This window comes from Pangasianodon hypophthalmus, chromosome 26 (genome assembly GCF_027358585.1).
Source record: "Pangasianodon hypophthalmus isolate fPanHyp1 chromosome 26, fPanHyp1.pri, whole genome shotgun sequence".
In the NCBI taxonomy this organism is placed as follows: Eukaryota; Metazoa; Chordata; class Actinopteri; order Siluriformes; family Pangasiidae; genus Pangasianodon; species Pangasianodon hypophthalmus.
The window spans coordinates 14,562,427-14,582,506 of NC_069735.1; the positions used below are offsets into that span (position 1 = coordinate 14,562,427).

Sequence of the window (20,080 nt, forward strand, 5' to 3'; positions counted from 1 at the left end):
AAAATACATTTGTTACATCTCTGCAGTAATTTGTCATTTATATTGATAGTAGTATTGTAGTATAGTATTGTCGTTTATATTCATATATTAAATACCCCACATGTAAATGTAGCAAAATAGCTCTAAAAGGTGCGAAAGGTTTTTCATTTACACCTCAATAAATTGTCACTGATTAAGCTGCCAAATAACATACAGGTACACCATGAACATTCTTGAAATGAAAGTTTACTAAAAGAATGGAGTAAGAACATTCATTTTAAAAAGTTTTTACAACAGGTACTGCTGGAAATATAATGGAAACATAGCTCTAAATCTAAGTGTGTTACACAACTTGCTCTGAAACTGTGAACTTTAAGGCAATAAATTTCTTCAAATTTGAATAACGTCACCACAACAGACTGGTGGAAACATTCAAAAATATTTTAAAAAATTCAAATCATCAGTCACACAAAGTGCCAGATTAAATTTATCCCCGGGTTCGAGTCGATGCAGAGGCCAGATGCGGCACTGACTGACTTGAAGCCCAAACGTCCATCCTGAGAGATCTCTGGAAAACCAGTCGTGTTTTCTCAGGCTGTAGTGCTCAGGCTGTAGTGCTCAGTATTGCTGGAAATCTGGAAGCGCATTGGAAAATACATTCGACTGGTGTGATGCTGACGCAACCGATGCACACCACACCTCCACCCCAACTCAGATAATCAGCATCTTCAGACATGTTAGATTAGATCTCCAAGAACACGAGTGGGAACCTTGTTTTCGGTTCTCCGCTTATTTCTTCCTCCGGAGAAAGGCTTTGGCCTCCTTCTGCAGCCGTTTAACGTCCTCTTTCCCGCTGTCCTCCGACTCGGGAACGTAGTCAGAATCCTCGTCCACATCCTCTTCCTCGCTTTCGTCATTAATGAAGCTGTTCTCATATTGGTCTTCATCATCATCATCATCGTCATCAACTGGTGCAGTCTTCTTTTCTGGAGAGCGGGGGAAATTTAAGAGAATATTAATGGAAGTTAAACTGCCATATTGGACCACAGAACAGAGATTCACCGTAGCTCAGAGACAGATGCGATCTCAGGAATATCCGTATCCTGTGTGTCGTTTTCCCATCACTTAAATCCACCTGTAAAAGTAGGAGGAGTTTCTAATAGGCATGAGTAATGAAATACCACTCCAAATTCACATTGGAATAAAACCAGGAGTTTCTCATTTGATGTTAAACTGCGAGTGACGCTTGTCACGAATATCCCAAACTTTCACTTAATGGCCGCCCACGCTCCCAAACCCAGCTAAGCGTGCCAATACTTTAATCTTTAGTGAATATACAAAGGCGTTTGAGTGCAAACTAGTGATGTGTCGCTCATGAACGGTATGAGATTTGCATTGAGAGCTGACGCAAATATATAAAGATTTCTACCTAAGAAAAGGAAGAAATCTTTATATATTTGAGCACTACAGTCAGTCTCGTGGTGTAATTGAATTCAAATGCTTCGACAGAAACCACTTTTTCCACATCTGAGCTGTTTGTTAGCGTGACTGGTGAGATCAGTGTGACGCGTGTTTGACTCTCAGCTGGAACATTTTGAAAACATTTCACTTTTAACGGAAAAAGAGGTGGCAGTGTTTTTTTTTTTTATATTATTATAAACATGCACTAGCGGTTGCTGAAGAATGCTTAGCGTAAACACAGCCTGACTCACGTTAAAGAGCAAAAACGTGCATGTGGTGGTTTTCATCATGCTAACTGCTACATCCCACGGAACGGTTTTCTTTAATCCGTGTGTATCTTTAATTATCATGCTGCGATCTGAAGAATGGTGAAAAAGAGGGCAGTGAAGAATCATAATTAAGTCTCTTTTGTGTTATGTATAAACATAAGAATGCCAAACCTTCTGCTATTTGAAAAGTAGCCAGTTTAAAGTTTATGGAGCTTATAATATTTGTGTGTGAGACGCGTGTAAATTCTTTTTTTTTTCCCACCAGAAACTTTGCCTGTGCATGCACTCACACACACACACACACACACACACCCAATAAGGCTGTTTCCCTAGGGTGAAGCAATGCCGTGTGTGTGTGTATGTGTGTGTGTGCACGTATGTAATACTTCCAAGGTGCAACCATTTACTCAAACTCTAACATGCAGATAGAAAGAAGAAATGGTTTTGTGAGCCTGTTTTTCCAATTTTGTCAGCCAAATGAGAACAGAACCAAAACCCTGACACTGATGACAATAAATGAAAGCCAGTTAAGAAAAATGAGCATTATACCACAACGTGGCATTCATTCATGGTAATATTTTTGGACAAAGCACTCCTTTTTCTAGAAGATGCATCTTAAAGCGGCAATCAGTAATGTTGCGAAGTGTTTCCAGACTAGTACTGATCAGATATTTCTGTATTACAGACGTAGCTGGATTATATTGTTGATGATTTGACATGATCCCTGATTTTTTGTTTGTTAGGAATGAAAACATTGTGCATTTATACAGAAAGTGTTCATATATAAACTTCTAAAGGTGTGACGTACTGTATATAAATCATGTGCACATTTTCTTTAGACATATTAATGAAAACATGTTCTCCGATTTTAATGGACGTTTAAACGTTTAAGGAAAGGCAACCAAGCCGAGCAGCTCTGTTCTGGCTCAGGAGGCGGAGCTAATTTCAGGGCTGGAAAATTGTCAACACAAGCCTGAAATGAAGAAAACTTTCCATTTCCCTGTTCTTAATATGTCACTTAACGAATCTAAGTTAAGATGAAGTATGCCAGATTTGTGGCGTCTCCAGACTTCTGTATCATTCTCATGTTTCACGGTTTCGAGTCTCAACGCATCGATCAACACAATAAACCAGAGCGTGTAATTAATTTAATCCGGTTATACTAATCAGGTTATTGCGTGCATTAATCCGTTTGGAACAACTTTTAGCCTGGCGTATGTCATTTTTATCATGGATTTAGTAAGCGATGTACGAAAAACGTGGCTGTTGACAGTTTTTATTTTAAGCTACAGTTTTCCGGCCCTGAAATGAGCTCCTCTCTGTTAGCCGGAATAAAGTCTCTCAGCCACGCAGATTCACAAGAGCGGAAATGAATGAAGATGATGACTTGTCAGTGTTTTCGTCGCAACAACAATTCACCTTGAGAGTTTTAAAAAAAATACAGATTGCCCCTTTAATCAAAAAAACCTTGCACTGGATTGATAGGGATGTGACATGAACCCTGTTCTTTGAGGTTCTTTAAGGTTGCTGTGGAAATTTCTGCCAAGACAAGAAGTTTGTGAATTCAACAACAGCATCTACTGCAGTCCGAATCTTGGCCTGTGTTGAAAAAATTCTGTATTGAGTATCTGAAGTGAGTCCATTTTGTCCAGGCGCGATCATGTGCATTTCAAAGGGAAGCGCGTAAACTCGGTGGGTGTGAATAACAGAGGCGAGTAATTACAACCCCCTCCTGAGTGGCTGCTCAGATCCTTGCTTGTAAAAGCTCCCTAATCAGTGAAAGCTCGATATCCTTTTATTCAGCATGTCTCAAGTGGACAGACAGCGGGAGAGTCACAAAAAGAGTACGATAAGAAGTGCTGTGTCATCATGGCCCTTCTTTTTCCCCTCTTCTCTTTGTTTTCGGTCAGTTTAGTTTGTCGTTGTTGCGCATTTGGCAGAGCAGCTTGGCAAGCGTCCCAGCACCTGAGAGTATCTGGTCCGAGCTGGCCGCATATCGAATTCATATTAAACGAATTTAGTATTTAAAATTTAGCGCCAAGTCTGGTGTTTGTCACAATGCATCATATTTCAACAAGGATTACTTTGAGATTTAAAGGGGAAAATACTAACCTGGAGGTTTGGTGTGCTTGTACTCTTTTTTGTGTAGTGGATTCTTCCTAGTGGAAAAAACACAATAAAAAAAAGTTACATCTGGAAAAATATGCACAAAAGACTATCAGAGCTAACAAGCTGAAAAGTCTTTCTTGGACTCTTAAGACCCCCTGACCTACAATAGATTTTCATAGGATACATGCTTGTATTGTTTTTATGCGCTGGACACTTGAAACAACGAGAAACGAACCGTTTTTCAACACAGTTGCCTGGAAAACTTCAGCTTGCCATCACTACTGAACATTAGCACTAAATGGAAATGACAAATTACTGCGCTATACATCACCTCATTACTCCGCACCAGAACAGCATCCACAAAGTCCAAATTTAACCTAAAATGGTTTCTTTCTTCAACAACAGTACCCTCTGTTGGCTCCGCCCCTTCTGAGAGGGTTGAGTGCTAAAGAGTGTCTAGTGGACCAGATTTTATTCATTTATATTTGTTTTATTACATTATCCAGGATTAATAATGTGCAAAGTTCACCATTTGAGACATGGCTACTTTCTTCCTCAGCACATGGTTAGGGGGCGTTGATCAAAGTTTAAAAGTGGAAGTGATTTTAAGTTTCTTAATCAAGTACTTTTGGTGTAAGAAGAAAAACTGTTCATTAAAATGCTAATTCCGCTAGTAAGGTCTTACTGAGATCTGGGCAGAATATCAGATTAACCAAAGCCACCTGTAGCAGTCAGTGCCGTACGGACACTCCGGCCGATCGTCATCTTCGTCATCCTCGTTGTTTTGCTCTTCCTCATAGTCGCCGTCTCCGGGGTGACTGCACTCCTGAAAATGGATCGGGTTTTTCCTGGAGAAAGATCGTAAACACAGTTTTTAATGGGGGATGTGAATTTTTTGACATGGCAATGCGAAGACATGATACGCTCACTGTTCAAGTGGTTAAAGTCGTGACACTGTTGCTAAGCAACTGGGAAACAAGAGTGACACAGGAAACACACGTACACTAGATAATCACTAAGCGAGCTAGCGTGTGTCTGTTAAAACTTTTGTACAAACAACATAAAAGGCAGAGTGTCAATGGAAATAAGACAAAACTGTCAAAAATATCAACATTTACCTCAGATATGGTGGAACTTTCCTGAAAAAAGACTTGATTTTAGTCATATTGAAATTACTTAGTACTTAGCATCAAAAAGGAATTAACCTTTACACCATATAAGGAAATGTCAACATTACTTCACAACTTGTGAGGGAAATTTCGACCTCTGAAGTGCTGAATACTACAACAGCGTGCAGTTATTGTGGAATCTTTTAGTAAAAATGGCCCTATGACAAACTACGGCTCAAGAAAAATAAATCAAGGCACCAAAACACCATGTGACAACAATGTCAGACTCGATTTAGTGATTTAGCGGATGAATGCTGTTTTATCGTGAAATACAAGCTGTGAAAGTTGATGATCTGTCGAAGGCTGTTCAAGAGCACTGTTAAATGGTCGAGCGAGCATCACATTGAACACTCTCTCTCTCTCTCTCTCTCTCTCTGCGAGTTAGGATGATCTGTGGGGAGATTTTAAGATGCTTTGGGACACTGGGCCTAGTGAGGTACAGTGAAAGAGTGAAAGTTTGCCTTAACGAGAGACCTTTGCGGAGATTCGTCCTCGTAAAGTGATACGTCATGTTCTCTTTCAAGCCTGAAGATCTGAAGAATTACTTAATGGATAAAAGATGTCACCTGCCATGTGGGATTCACCAGGGACTCGACTAGAAACTACGAAGCGCTCTCGGCCTGTTAGCAGTCAGCCAGAAAAAAATAAATCAGAGACATAACAGAGTGCAACAGGCACAATGTCCTTTTGATATACGCAAAAACAATGGAACCACTTTATCCTTGGTAAAAGTTTATATGATAGGATTTCTCCAATTTTAACCAAAAAAGGGAAAGAAAGGAATAAAATAGTCTTATCTTAAAGCTGGAGGAAATAAACAATATAAAAGAGAGTGAGGACTTTAAATTTAATTGGATTTCACATGCAGAATTTTTGTTTCTGGATTTTTGAAAAAAAAACATTTTGGTTTGGATTAGTACCTGTAACAGGAGGTGCCATAGGGACACGGCGTCCTGCGCTGAACTTTAGCCTTCTGCTGCACGTTTGTCTGCGAGCTTCCGGAGCTTTCCGGCCTTAAGGTTGAGCCTCCAGCTTTGGACCTCCGACTGCCCTCAGCTCTCTTACTTTCTTTTTCCTTGTCCTCTTCGTCCGTTTTCTGCACTACATTAGCCTCTTTGGCGTCTTCGTCCTCCGGTGGCGTCTCTTGGCTGGACTCTGACACCGGAGCCTGGTCCTGTTGAAGAGTAAATGATTTTATCACCTGATGCCCTAAAGGATCACCCCATAAAGACGTGGCACCATGAGCGTGCCGAGGCTCACTATCAGTGAAGATGACCTATAAATCATGAGGTCTCACACACCAGTTCACTAATGCAGCATATTTAACCAAGACGAAGACATTGTATCTGATACCTTTATCTAAAATGTTTTATATTTTTATATAAAAAATAAAACTTGACACATTTGTTGCTATATCTTTATATCCTCTAGTGCAAGCCAACTGCATCTGCAGATGATTAGAAACACACTGTTCCCCGTGTCGGCAAGTCCAGCACCAAAGTCTTTCATGATATCCATAAATCCACTGTTCCAGGTTCCGAGTGTACCTGGCTCTCCTCCGTGTCACTTTTCAGCCTCCTCGCTCTCTTTCTGGGGGCCGTGCTGCATCCTTCCTCCTCGTCCTCTTCAACCCCTTTCTCCTCTTCCTCCTCTCCTGATAACGAAGGCAGTCTAGTCCGGGGTCGTTTGGGTCCTGAGGGTTTGGATGAAGGTGTGTTTCGGGCTGGAGCTCGTGCTGGAGCTCGTTTCGCTGCTACTGGACAAAGGCATAAATTACATGAAGGTAAGCGCCAAAAAAAACAAAACTAAAAAGTCAAAATATTTCACGTATTCTAAATCAGAACCAGCAATTTACACACACACACACACACACACACACACACTTTAACACAGGGATGTGTCAATCTGGAATATGTTTAGATATTTAGACAGCAAAGAATACAGTATACAGTAAGAGGCAGAACCATGTGAGTGCAGGTTTCATCATAGTACCAAAGGTACATTCACCTGGTTTGAGTATTTCAGAAACTACTGAAAGGATGCAAAAAAACAAAAAAAAAGAACAATGAGAAATACAAAAAACATCCAATGAGTGGAAATTCTGCGAGCAGAAACTCTCTGTTGGTGAGAAAGGATGGGGGTGACGGCCAGACTTGGTGGAGCTGACAGGAACTCAAATAACCACTCTTTACAACCGCGGTGAGCAGAAAAGCATTTCAGAACACACACGTCTAACCTCGAGGTGAAACTGGACAGTTCAAGATCAGATGATTTTTTATTTATTTATTTTTAACTGTCCAGTTTCCTGGTGGTGCACAAACTATTAAGTAAAGCGCAAGTAACTTTTCCAGAACTACTTCTCCAGTGTTGGAAAGTTGATAAAACTTGTTAATAACCAGAGAAGACTTTTTTCTCAGTACTTTCTCACCTTTATTGTAGGTTGGGGGGAAGATCCTGGAGTTTTCTTTTAACCAAGTCCTTTTGTCCGCCTCTAAACTCAAAAGAGCAATCAACTCTTCAAGTCTGAGGAGAAAAGGAGCAATTTTGTGTACAACTTCTCCGACGGCACAAAAGAGAGTGAGAGTGAGCGAGTGCGTGACCGTCTACACAAGAAAGAGCAAGAAAGGTGGAAAAATGGGAGGATAAATGGATAAAATGAGGGGCTTTTTGAACGTCTCTGTGTGAAAAAGAAATATCGGTGGTTTGGACAGCCAGTGCTGACAGAACGAGGTTTTATCAGCCTGCAAAACAGCACCAGGTGCCTTTCAGTGAAGAATTATTTATAGGAGAAGAAATGGCTTTAAAATGCCAGGGTGACATTAATGAGAGGTTTTAAAGGAGAGAGTAAAGTTGTTAACACGCATATTGAAAAGCCACTTTAGCAAAGGCTTCAGGAAACGTTTTGTTTTTAAGGACACACACGTCTGCCTACCGACATCTTCCTTTATCGCACTCAATTAAACTCGGGGTTTCAGGCCATTTTTATGCTAAGCCAACAACTATTTTGCATATCTTGTCATCTTCTATCGCATTACACGTCAGATTAAAAAAAAAAGAAGACATTTTGACATTAAAGGAATGACATTTTGCAATCGACTCTCCATCCACCGTGTCAGGAACACACATGCGATCATCACTGACAAGAATTTTAACGTGTCCCTCCACAAAATTCACGTATTATAATAATCTAAGAGCAGTCCCATCTCTGAAAAGACAAACTGTCCAGATTTAGAACTTCGTTTAGAAAAAAATACAAAAACACGCATAATGCATAAATGTTTACTGACAGATTTTGACAACTGACTTCCTGATATTGCACTCCTGACTGGCTTTCACTCTTGAAACTGCTGCTGATTTTTTAAGTGGTTTATAGTTCAGGGCTTTCAGATCATTTCACCTTCCCGTCTAGTAATTATGGGTTTGACAAAGACGTGTATTTTTTTTTAAGAAGTGAAAGCTTGTAATTATTCACTATAACTCCTCGTAAATGGCAGATTCCTACTATATAATTTGGTGTTTGGGAGAAATGTGTCGGCATGGCTCTAAACATCACGATTCTACTTAAAACAGCGATGTCTCAGACTCTCAGTACTCCTGTACACAAATGACTTAAAGAGGGTCACACAGGAGTTTGGTTTGTGATGTGATTAAAGTCACTTTGTAGTCACAGAAGTAATTGTAGTCACAGAAGCTTAAACCTACTGCGTGTGATATTCAAATGATGATAAAAATTTAGTTAGACAGAACGTGTGTGGTTAGTTCACTGGCAAGCTAACTTTTGCAAAATCATGGTTGTTATGGTAACATTTTTAACAAGTTAAATAAAACCTTAAGAAATGTATTGAGGGGGCACGGTGGCTTAGTGGTTAATAAGGTCACTGTTGCCTCACACCTCTGGGGTTGCGGGTTTGATTCCCGCCCTGTGTGTGTGTGTGTGGAGTTTGCTTGTTCTCCCCGTGCTTTGGGGGTTTCCTCCGGGTTCTCCGGTTTCCTCCACCAGTCCAAAAGACATGCGCTGTATTCTGATTGACATCTCTAAATTGTCCATAGTGTATGAATGGGTGTGTGTGTGTGCACGATTGTGCCCTGCGATGGGTTGGCACCAAATCCAGGCTGTCCCCCCGCCTCGTGTCCCGAGTTCCCTGGGAACTCCTAGGCTCCAGGCTCCCCACGACCCTGTGTAGGATATGATGAGCAGCATGGAAAATGGATGGATGGAAATCTACTGAAATCCTGTGACACATCTGGGCTAGTTTACTAGCTAGCTAGCCGTTGGAGACGGATTTCGGCATTTGTAAGGACGGTAAAAGTGTAGGGATGTGCACAGATAGTAGCTTTTTGAGCATAAAGAAGTATATTAAACAAAATAAATGGTGTAAAGGTAGACATTCATACATTGATTTGTATGCAGTGATGTGTGCAGACAAGCATTAGCATTAGCAAACAAAAATGTATTGGGAGGGGAACAGAGAATGCAAACTAACTAAGTCACTGATCCGGGCTACATGATTCCCCTCCCCGTACCCGTCTTCATCCTCATCCCCCTCCCAAACTAGTCGTCTTTCTCTCAAGCGCAGCCCGTATGCCACAAACAGCAGGTGAACATTTACAAGGCCATCATCAGCGCTGGGAAAAAGGCCACTAAGCGATCCGAGCTGTCGCTGGAGTGAACACGACGTTCTCTTCCTGATACCTTTCGCTGGTGGTGTCTTCAGGGTTGCAGGAGTGACGTCCATCATCCAAGCAGGAAGAACTCTTTTTTTACAAGGCGTCAGGGGGGAAGGAGTGTCAGATTTACAAGAAGAGCGAGAATCAACACCAGCCTGCACACACACAGATACAGAAAGTCAAATAACTTCTGAAAACTATCCACTTCTTTAGATAAATAGTTCGGTAGCTTTAATTAAAGGAGGTGCTTTAGCAGTCATAGAAGAATTATGGGTTTTCCCAGAGGAACAAACCAGAGAACCCTTTCGGAAGCTACATCTTTTTTTGCTAAAGTTTTACCAATATACATCTGTTCCACCCCTTTTTCTTTACTTGTGCTTAAAACTCAAGAGCAAGCATGTCCCTGATAATATTCGCTTTAAATAATCTTTAATTCTGGCAGACCTTCTTCATTAAACCCCCATTAAAGGTCGCTAATCTGTACGATTTTTTATCTATTACTTGCGTAAACAAGCTAGGTGGAGGTTTTACAGATTGGTGGCATGGGGCTATTCCCAACTCAGAGTTGTAAAAACTGAAATACTACATAAAGCTCATTTTTCCAAAGTTCGGCCGTCCAAAATGTATCCAAATACAGATGAACGATGGGACAGATGCCGTTTAATTTAAGTCATATTTTCCTTTCTTGCTCAATGTTCCAGCTTGTACTTCAAATTTATGTCCTGCTTTAGCAATATTTGGGATATTGTCTGGATTCGGGTTAATTCTAAAAATTAGATATTTAAGCATTTTATCAACTTTATCAGCTAGAAGTCGTCTCAGTGTAAATTTTCCAAATCGTAAGATATCTCTCAGCAGATCGACGATACCGCTGTGTACTTCTGCTCAGTCAAAGTTAGCTCTGATCATCTTTTATTCTCCGTACAAACTCTGCTATTCTAACAGAGCTTTCTCTCATTCTCTCTCTCTTTTCTTTCCTTTTTAACACAGACTGTTTACAGAAGTGAAAGGTTTATATCCGTGTGTGGGTGAGTAGGAGGTACCGCAGGTTTCTCTGTTGCATAAGATAATTGGGATTGTGGTTTTTTTTTTTTTTTTACGAAAGAATGGGGATTAATAGACAAACAATCTGGCTTCTTTCTTTTCTTTTCTCTTTCTTTCCATCCGAGTTTGGTAAAACTATTATGTATACACTTAAGAGTCATAAAAACCCCATGACTGCTAGCTGAGATATCGATGAACATCATGTTCCGATAAATTTTAAGTGATTTTATGAGTAGCTGCGGGGGCTATATAGCCAAAAAAAAAAAGAAAACAAATCATACCATGATACTGGAAGACGTACTCATGATCCAAAATACACATTGTGATATTTCATTTTGCTAACAAAGCAGCAGTGACATGTTTTATATACACGTGTGGTGACACAATGAGTTCGTGTTACTATTTCCCCCTTAAAAGGCTCTAGATATTTCACACTCCTTCCAAGAAACTATATTCCACAGCTAGCAACAGTTATAACCGTAATACAGGTCAGGTGTAGGTGAGGTGTTGTATGTAAAGTGTTCCTACAAGCGTCAAACATCAGAATTTAGCTTATTGCTCCTTTAAAAGGAAATGAACCTGCTCTACATATCTGTTCCTTCCCTTATACATATCTAAACTACAGCTAGCGATGTACAAATATAGCAATTATAACATTAAGACAGGTCAGGAGTAGTGACAAAAGTGTTCCATTGAGAGCTAAACATGATAATGTTACTTATTGCACCTTTAAAAGGAAGTGTACAGGCTCTAGAGATTTCACACTCCTTAGAAGAAACTATATTCTACAGCTAGGAACAGTTATAACCGTAATACAGGTCAGGTGGTCATGATGCGTTGTATGTAAAGTGTTGCCATAAGAGCTGAACCTGTTGCTGGATGTTGCTTATTGCCTCTTTAAAAAGAAATGTTCATGTTCTACAACAGCATGATGGTGAGAGTGATATTGCTTTTATACAACAGTTCTATTAATAAGAAATTCTTATCAAGTAACTGACATTTCAGACACAATATGGCCAAATATTTTGTTTATTTTTTTGCTCAGTCAACGGAAACAGTTTCCAAAGAAGACACAGCTGGATAGAACATTGTGTGTTGCCATGGTAACGCAGAGACTGACTGACAGCCCGTAGTAAGTATAATAACGGCTTCAATGCAACATTGGACCGTTAAAGGACTTGAACATGCTTTAGATACACTATATGACCAAAAGTATGTGGACACCTGAGCATCACACCCATATTTAGTTCTTCCTCAAACTGTTGCTACAAAGTTAGAAGCTCACAATTGTATAGGATGTCTTTGTATGTCTTTGGCATTACAATTTCCCTTCACTGGAACTAAGAGGCTCAAATCTATTCCAGCATGACAATGCCCCTGTGCACAAAGCAAGCTCCATGAAGACATGGTGTGTGAAGGTTGGAGTGGAAGAACTCGAGTGTCCTGCACAGAGCTCTGACCTCAACCCCACTGAACACCTTTCGGGATGAACTGGAACACCGACTGAACCCCAGACCTCCTCGACATCCCAACATCAGCGCCTGATCTCACTAATGCTCTTGTAGCTGAATGAACACAAATCCCCACAGCCACGCTCCAACATCTAGTGGAAAGCCTTCCCAGAAGAGTGGAGCTTATTATAACAGCAAACTTGTGGCCATATAGTTTCACACCCTGTTACACCCTTTCCAGGTTACTATAGCATTTAAACCCCACCTGGTTACATGCAGCAGGGTCTGCTGTGTGGGCCTCGTCTCTCATCTTTGACTCGTAGGTGAAAGACAGTCTGTTCTTGGCCTGAGGAGTGTACGCTAATGTCTCCTCACACGATCGGGAGGATTTAGAGTTCTGCTCCATCTCTGACGCCGTCTCCATCACCTCCTCCTCCTCCTTCTCAAAACCCTGGCTGTTCCTGTTGCAATAAAAAAATGTGCTCTCTGAGTTTCTTCTCCTTTAAACTTCACAACTTTTACAAATCATGTGATGAGCTTTTGGACTTGGATTTTTACGGTATGATAAATCAAGTAAGTAAAGATTTACCAGGAACCTACCAGGCAAAAAAAACCTGACCCACTTCATCTGCACTATGCAGTTTAGCTTAGACAGGCAACAAAACAAGTCAGATTTATTTCCCCCTGCATTCTAGCACTATCAAACAAGTCATGTTTGCTTTTTTTTTTTTTTTTTTTTTTTTTTGCAATGAAGCAAAGGAGGATGTTTAAATCAGGGAGGGCATCGGGCGCTTCATTTAATCCCAATCCAAGACACGATACGTGTGTGACAGCAGAGAGTAAAGAGAACTGGAGCGTCTTTTGTTTATCAAGCATATTTGATATTACATTCAGATATGACTAAGATCCTGCTGCCCACACAGCTTTGGGAAATCATCTCCAGCCTTACAAGGAGCCTTTATCAGATATAATCCACTAGATTTTCATCTTTTCATAAGAGAAGTTCACATTGCGAAATACTCTATTACGACATGTAGGACAGAAATTCAGTGAAATAACAAAAAAACCCCAAAAAAAACGCTCAGTCTGATGTACCTGCTGTGATCGTCTAAAATGCCAAACCTGAGATCATCTGAAATGTTCTTTATGTGGAATATGACAGCAGGACATGGAATATTATGGGTTTTTCAGGAAAAAGAACTTTTTCTGTAAGTCTATGGAAACTCAGAGACCTGAGCAACGGTTTAATTCTTGCATTTCACATAACAAACGCTTTGACTTTTAAATGCATGCAAATAACAGCATCGTGAATCAATTCCTCATGAACGTGCTACAGAACAAATTACCACCATTTATTTCTCCCCTATCAGCTGCGTGCCATGTGGGCGCAACTTTGTTTGGAAAAGCACTGGCGACAAGAATGGTGAAGCCTGCGTGATTAATGACTAAGGAAAACAAATCTGAAAATGTGTCGAAGTGTTTTTGGTTTTTAATGGTAAACATATGCGTAGGTTTTAACTAATGTTTAAATTCACACCAGCGTTTTAAAACAACTTCCACTAGGGGTGGAGAAAAGGAGGGGCCGGGGGGGTGGGGTAGGGGGGGTGGCATGACCACCCCAATATATCATTGGCCACCCCAGAACTGATATACAGTTCTGAATTTTCAACAATCATGTCTAAGAGAGTCTAAACCATGTCTCAGTCAGCACCAGGCCTGTACCATATGGACAAAGATAACATATTGGGATTGTAGTGCAATTGGGATTACATATTATACAATAAAATGCAAAAGTTTGTGCCCCCAATTGGGTTTTTGGATGGAAAATGGAAAATATAGCAGTACAATTTATATGCAAAAACAAACAAACAAAAAAACCCCAAGAAATTACAAATGAATTCTGAGTGAAACCTACAAGAAGAGAACCATCCAAAAGATAAGAACACAACTGGACCAGATCTGAAGGAGTGAGCATATGGCAAATGTCTATCTATACATAAGCAACCACACTCAATGATGTTTGGCCCAATTTTATTTTTTTAAATCACACAGTGTAAAAGAATTCTTTGTTCGTGATTTGAGATTGGAGGTATGCGAATGCACACTGTGACGCTCGCACATTTAGTGCCACAAGATGGCCGCCGATCCCAATCAAAGCGTGTGAGCGCTGCTGTGACACTCGTCCAAAATCCACCAATAGAAGGAGGATGGCAATCTCACGGGAATCTCAGCTACGAATACGGGCATAGCGATGGCGAAATCTACTGAAACAGGCTAATGGACAGAAAATAGCTTATTACCGCAAACGTTTACTGCACGAGCTGATTTCCTGATCATGCTGATTGATGACATAAGCAGAATGTAAGTCAGTTTGTTTAATCACAGGTCTACCGTTAGAGAATCTTTATATCATTGTATAATGTGACACGGAGACCCCAAACACGTCTGTTACAGAATTTGGACAAAATTTTATTGGGATCTTGTACAATGTGACAAACTAATAATCTAAAACGAGCACTTATAACACTTTTCACCTGAACCTTTTGATCCAAAATGTCCAATTTCTCTGAAAGCCTGTCGATATACAGTATATATACATGAGTTAATGATTAAAGCACAATTGCTCTTAGTCTGCAGTGTGTGTGTGTGTGTGTGTATCTCACTGTAAGTGATACCTGGGTGTTCCTTCCTCTGCTACAGCACGGACTCTGAAGATGTGTTTCCCCGGGAGCAGGGAGAAGATGGATCCATCCTTCAGGCAGTGCCATTGGTCCTTCTCTAGCGGTTGTGGCGACGCATCCAGAGACGTCTGAACGAAACAGGGGTTCACATGCGTCTGCAGTGGACACAGTAAGAGTGTGTGACCTCCTGAGACAGACCAGATGTTGTACGAACTGTGAATGTGTGTGTGGCGGCCTGGGAAAATCTCAGTCACTCGCTGAGCCTCATCGTCGTTTCTTTACTCAACACTTCACGCTAACGTCGGTGGAGAAATAGTTACTGATTCATTCACGCTGGCTAAATTTCTTGTTATTAATGTCTTTTATTAGGCCATTTCAACATTTTGAAGTTCTCCTCGCTGTCGCTCTTCTGTGTTTTGATGATGACGTGACGGAGCAGCAGCATCACGGACATTTTCACATGGGACATTTATGTCCCTTTCACTACGGCATGTTACTATATTAAAACTTCAAATCCATCAAATCACGAAGAGACATTTTCAAACATCTTGACTAAATTTACTGCTGTGTTCGTTTAACTGATCTTTGCAGGCAGACACACAACATTTCCACGTTGCTTTGGGGAAATATAATGGACGTTATAGGCAAAAAAAAAAAAAATAGCCAAAATCCAATTTTTTCCCCAACATTTCTGGTGGAATTCAGCAACAGTTGACATCCGACGGGTTTTCCCAGGCCGCCGCACATCTTACAATACAAAGAGAAACTAATCAGTGTATGTTAGAGATGTCATAAAACACCCCTAATTATTTTCTCGATGCATCTTTGAAACAACGACAGTTTAAAATTACATTTAAATGCGCCATTTGCGTTTGCTAGCTGTTTCACATTGTCATTTTTTAGACCAGTGTTCAATATTGCCTGGCGTAATAGCTTTGCGAGACCACAGGGAGGAGATATAACAGTTCCTGTAGATATAATTGATCTCTTTCTAGTGGGTTTTCCTGATACCCCACTGTCTGTGTGGTGTTAATAGTATACATGTAGGCCTTCGCTATAGATTTAAGCATGTGCTGCAGCAGCCAGTATTTATATCTGAAAATTACAGATAAAAATCAGTAATCGTCAGGTAAATTTCCTGATTTACTGATACGGGAAAAAGGCATCGAACCCAAGCCTAGTGTACAGTACATGCTTATCAGCGCTCTGTAACGGACACGAGTCTCAGCTACAAATTACATTCTTCTGCACATCTGTAAAAACTACAAATCATTACAGGGATGTCAGAGAAATTAGCAGCTAAAATCCTCTCTGAGTGATGCACAGCCATTACAGAGTTAATCTCATCAGCAGGACAAACACTTCCTCAGCACAGCTAAAAAAAGTTACTGACTGTCTCAACTGCAAATAAAACCGACATCTGAGAGAGAGAGAGAGAGAGAGAGAGAGAGAGAGAGAGAGAGAAAGAAACAAAGAGAGACAGAGCTTAGGAAGCGCTCCATATCAATAACCCCTTCCATCACCACCACCCACCCATCCACCCTAACCACGCCTACCACCATAAAAACGCACTCTAACCCCGCCTACCACCACGCATCCCCCCCTAACCACGCCTACCACCATAAACATCCACCCTAACCACGCCTGCCACCATAAACATCCACCCTAACCCCACCTACCACCATAAACATCCACCCTAACCCCACCTACCACCATAAACACCCACCCTAACCACGCCTACCACCATAAACATCCACCCTAACCCCACCTACCACCATAAACACCCACCCTAACCACGCCTACCACCATAAACACCCACCCTAACCATGCCTACCACCATAAACATCCACCCTAACCCCACCTACCACCATAAACACCCACCCTAACCATGCCTACCACCATAAACACCCACCCTAACCTCACCTACCACCATAAACACCCACCCTAACCATGCCTACCACCATAAACACCCAACCTAACCCCACCTACCACCATAAACACCCACCCTAACCATGCCTACCACCATAAACACCCACCCTAACCACGCCTACCACCATAAACACCCACCCTAACCTCACCTACCACCATAAACATCCACCCTAACCATGCCTACCACCATAAACACCCACCCTAACCCCACCTACCACCATAAACACCCAACCTAACCCCACCTACCACCATAAACACCCACCCTAACCATGCCTACCACCATAAACACCCACCCTAACCATGCCTACCACCATAAAAACCCACTCTAACCCCGCCTACCACCACGTGTCCCCCCAACCCCGCCTACAACCGTAAACACCCACCCTAACCCCACCTACCACCATAAACACCCACGCTAACCCCACCTACCACCATGAAAACTGACTCTAACCACGCCTACCACCACCCATCCACCCTAACCCCGCCTACCACCATAAACACCCACCCTAACCCCACTTCAGCACCTTACCCCAACACTTCTTGTGTTCATGTGTTACCATTAATGTACACGATGTTGCATGTTCAATTCCTAGCTCTCTTGCTCTGTTGTATGTTGCTTTGGCAATACAAAATATTTTGTCATGCCAATAAAGCACACACTGAATTGAATTGTGACAGAGAGAGACACAGAAATACAGAGAGAAACATAAAAAGAAAGAGAGAGAGAAAGAGAGAGAGAGAAACAGAAAAAGAGAGAGACAAAAAGAGAAAGACAGAGAGAGAGAGAGAGAGAGAGAAAGAGCTTTAGAGAGAGACAGAGAGAGAGAAAGAAACAGAGAGAGAGAGAGAGAGAGAGAGAGAGAAAGGGCTTTAGAGAGAGACAGAGAGAGAGAAAGAAACAGAGAGAGAGAGAGAGAGGGAGAGAGAGAGTGATAGAGGGAGAGACAGAGAGCAGGACATCAAAGACTTTTTGATCCTGTCCTTCGTTTGATGTCCGAGCCTCTCATGCGAACACTCCATCACAGCATAATAAACACTCCATAATAACGTCACCATCAGCACAGATGAGATTAGAAATAAAAGGATCCTGGAGCACATACGGGTTTGAGACGCAGCTGTCCATCCATGTTCTCCAGAATCGCATGGTTCCTGGACACTCGTTTATCACTCACCTGTTCGAGGACAGACAGAAAGTATGGCAGGTCTTCTCATGGCAAATACATTACAAATAAATCATTTTTAAAATACATTTTGTAAACCAAGACACACTGATCCAGTGTTTTTGATAAGTATTTCTCAGAGTGTCTGTGGCAACTGTTATTAATGTTACTAATTTTTGACCAATAAACACATTTCCATCAGAATCTGATGGTTTCTAGATATATACTATACGGCCAAAAGTTTGTGTACCCCTGACCATCACACCCATATGTGCTTGCTGATCATCCCATTCCAGATTTATTCCCTCTTTACTGTTATAATAAGCTCCACTCTTCTGGGAAGGCTTTCCACTAGATGTTGGAGCGTGGCTGTAGGGATTTGTGTTCATTCAGCTACAAGAGCGTTAGTGAGATCAGGCGCTGATGTTGGTGAGGAGGTCTGGGGTTCAGTCGGTGTTCCAGTTCATCCCAAAGGTGTTCAGTGGGGTTGATGTCAGGGCTCTGTGCAGGACACTCGAGTTCTTCCACTCCAACTTTCACACACCATGTCTTAGTTCCAGTGAAGGGAAACTGTAAATCTACTGCATATGAAGACATTCTATACAACTGTGTGCGTCCAGCTTTGTGGGAACAGTTTGAGGAAGAACCACATGTGTGTGTGTGAAGGTCAGATATCCACATACTTTTGGCCATACAGTGTATACAGTATGTATGATCTGGTTCAGCATGAAGGCTATTATTTCATTATTACAAATGTAAATGTTAAAGAGGTCAGTTAGGTCCATTACATTACATTACAGCCATTACAGCTAGGAAACCATCAGTCATAACTCTTCACACTGTTAACCTTTAATTGTTATCATTATTGTTTTAGGTGAAATTGGTGAATTTAAAATTTAAAAGCCTCTTTGTTTGAGTAAAAACACTTGGTGGTCTCTGACCAGTCCTGAGACACAGTGCAGCTCCATCTAGTGGACTGAGATTGCAATTACAACAGGAGAAACTCTCTTCTTGTGCAATCGAAAGTGAAAGTTTGATCCAAGATTGTGAAGTTTCTACTCAAACACTGAAACTGTGATTGTGATTTTCAGACGCTGACATGATAGAGCACATGCTCCCAACCCTGCTCATGCAGAAACCCTCTTGACCTGGACATTTCAGTGTTTTTCCTGCTCTTCCACACCAACCTCAGCTCAGGAAGGGGTGTTAAGATGCTGATTAGGTTAATCAGGTGTGTTAGAGCAGGATAAACACTAATATGTGCAGGACAGGACAGGACAGGGAGAACTCCAGGACCAGGGTTGGGAGCCTGTGCCATAGAGATCAATAACAGGAGATGTTTTGCATTCTGTCAATCCTCCATCTTGTAATAAATAGTCATTAATGACTCACGCTCAGAAATGGTCCTCTCCCGATCACAGTGTCTCCGTGTGGCAGGTTAATGGGCTCTCCTCCTCCATCCACCTGCTCCAACTCAAAGCCTGGCATTCTGAGTAACCGAGAGACATTTATTTACTCTAACACTAATCAGCACACGTTTAACACTTACACACATTTACAACATAGAACCAGACATACAGAGATAAATGCCAGTCTATGCAATGATCTCTAAAATGCATTAAAGTTAGTGAATTAATTAGTTCCAGCATTCAAAACCTTTTTTTTTTAATTATTATTATTATTTTTTAAATAATTATTATTATTATAAACTGTGCTTAAAAAATGTTGACGTACCTGCTCGATCAGCTTTCTACATACAAAAAAGATTTTTAAAAAAGACAACAACAACAAAACAAGCTAACAATATTCAGCAGCAAAACAATCCCTTCATTCTTGCACGTTTTTTGCAGGCACTTCCGGGTAGCGCAAGACACTTGCGCATGCGCATTGCTTTTTTTTTTTTTTTTTTTTTTTTTAATAACTCGAACATTTTAAAATGAACAACTAATGCTCTAATCGAACTATTAGGCTATTCTTATTTTTATTTATTGGCTATTTGTATTTTTAAAATCATATATATATTTTTAAATATTTGTTGTCTTGGAAACGTTTGAAAATCTTCACGCATGCGCAGAAGCGCTGTTAGCCTTGGGCAACATGTTTCGAAATTTCGAAAAAAAATTCTAATTATTCGTTGACTAATTCATCTAATTAAACTAT

The 20,080-nt window shown here is 41.0% G+C and overlaps 1 protein-coding gene across 2 annotated transcripts; it reads right to left on the reverse strand.

Moving 5' to 3' along the window:
* Positions 1-205: 205 nt before the first annotated feature.
* On the reverse strand, positions 206-19,775 carry aplf (aprataxin and PNKP like factor). Of its 2 annotated transcripts, none has more exons than XM_053230181.1 (11): positions 19,655-19,775; positions 19,313-19,409; positions 17,861-17,932; positions 14,826-14,986; positions 12,416-12,611; positions 9,681-9,810; positions 6,535-6,740; positions 5,908-6,161; positions 4,541-4,666; positions 3,822-3,868; positions 206-965 (listed from the first exon to the last, which is right to left on the reverse strand). In XM_053230181.1, exons 2-11 carry the CDS (start codon positions 19,406-19,408, stop codon positions 769-771), a joined length of 1,485 nt encoding a protein of 494 aa, XP_053086156.1. In that variant the 5' UTR covers position 19,409; positions 19,655-19,775; the 3' UTR covers positions 206-768. The 2 variants fall into 2 exon arrangements, with proteins under 2 accessions (XP_053086156.1, XP_053086155.1); XM_053230180.1 differs by having other exon boundaries at positions 6,535-6,743.
* Positions 19,776-20,080: the final 305 nt, after the last annotated feature.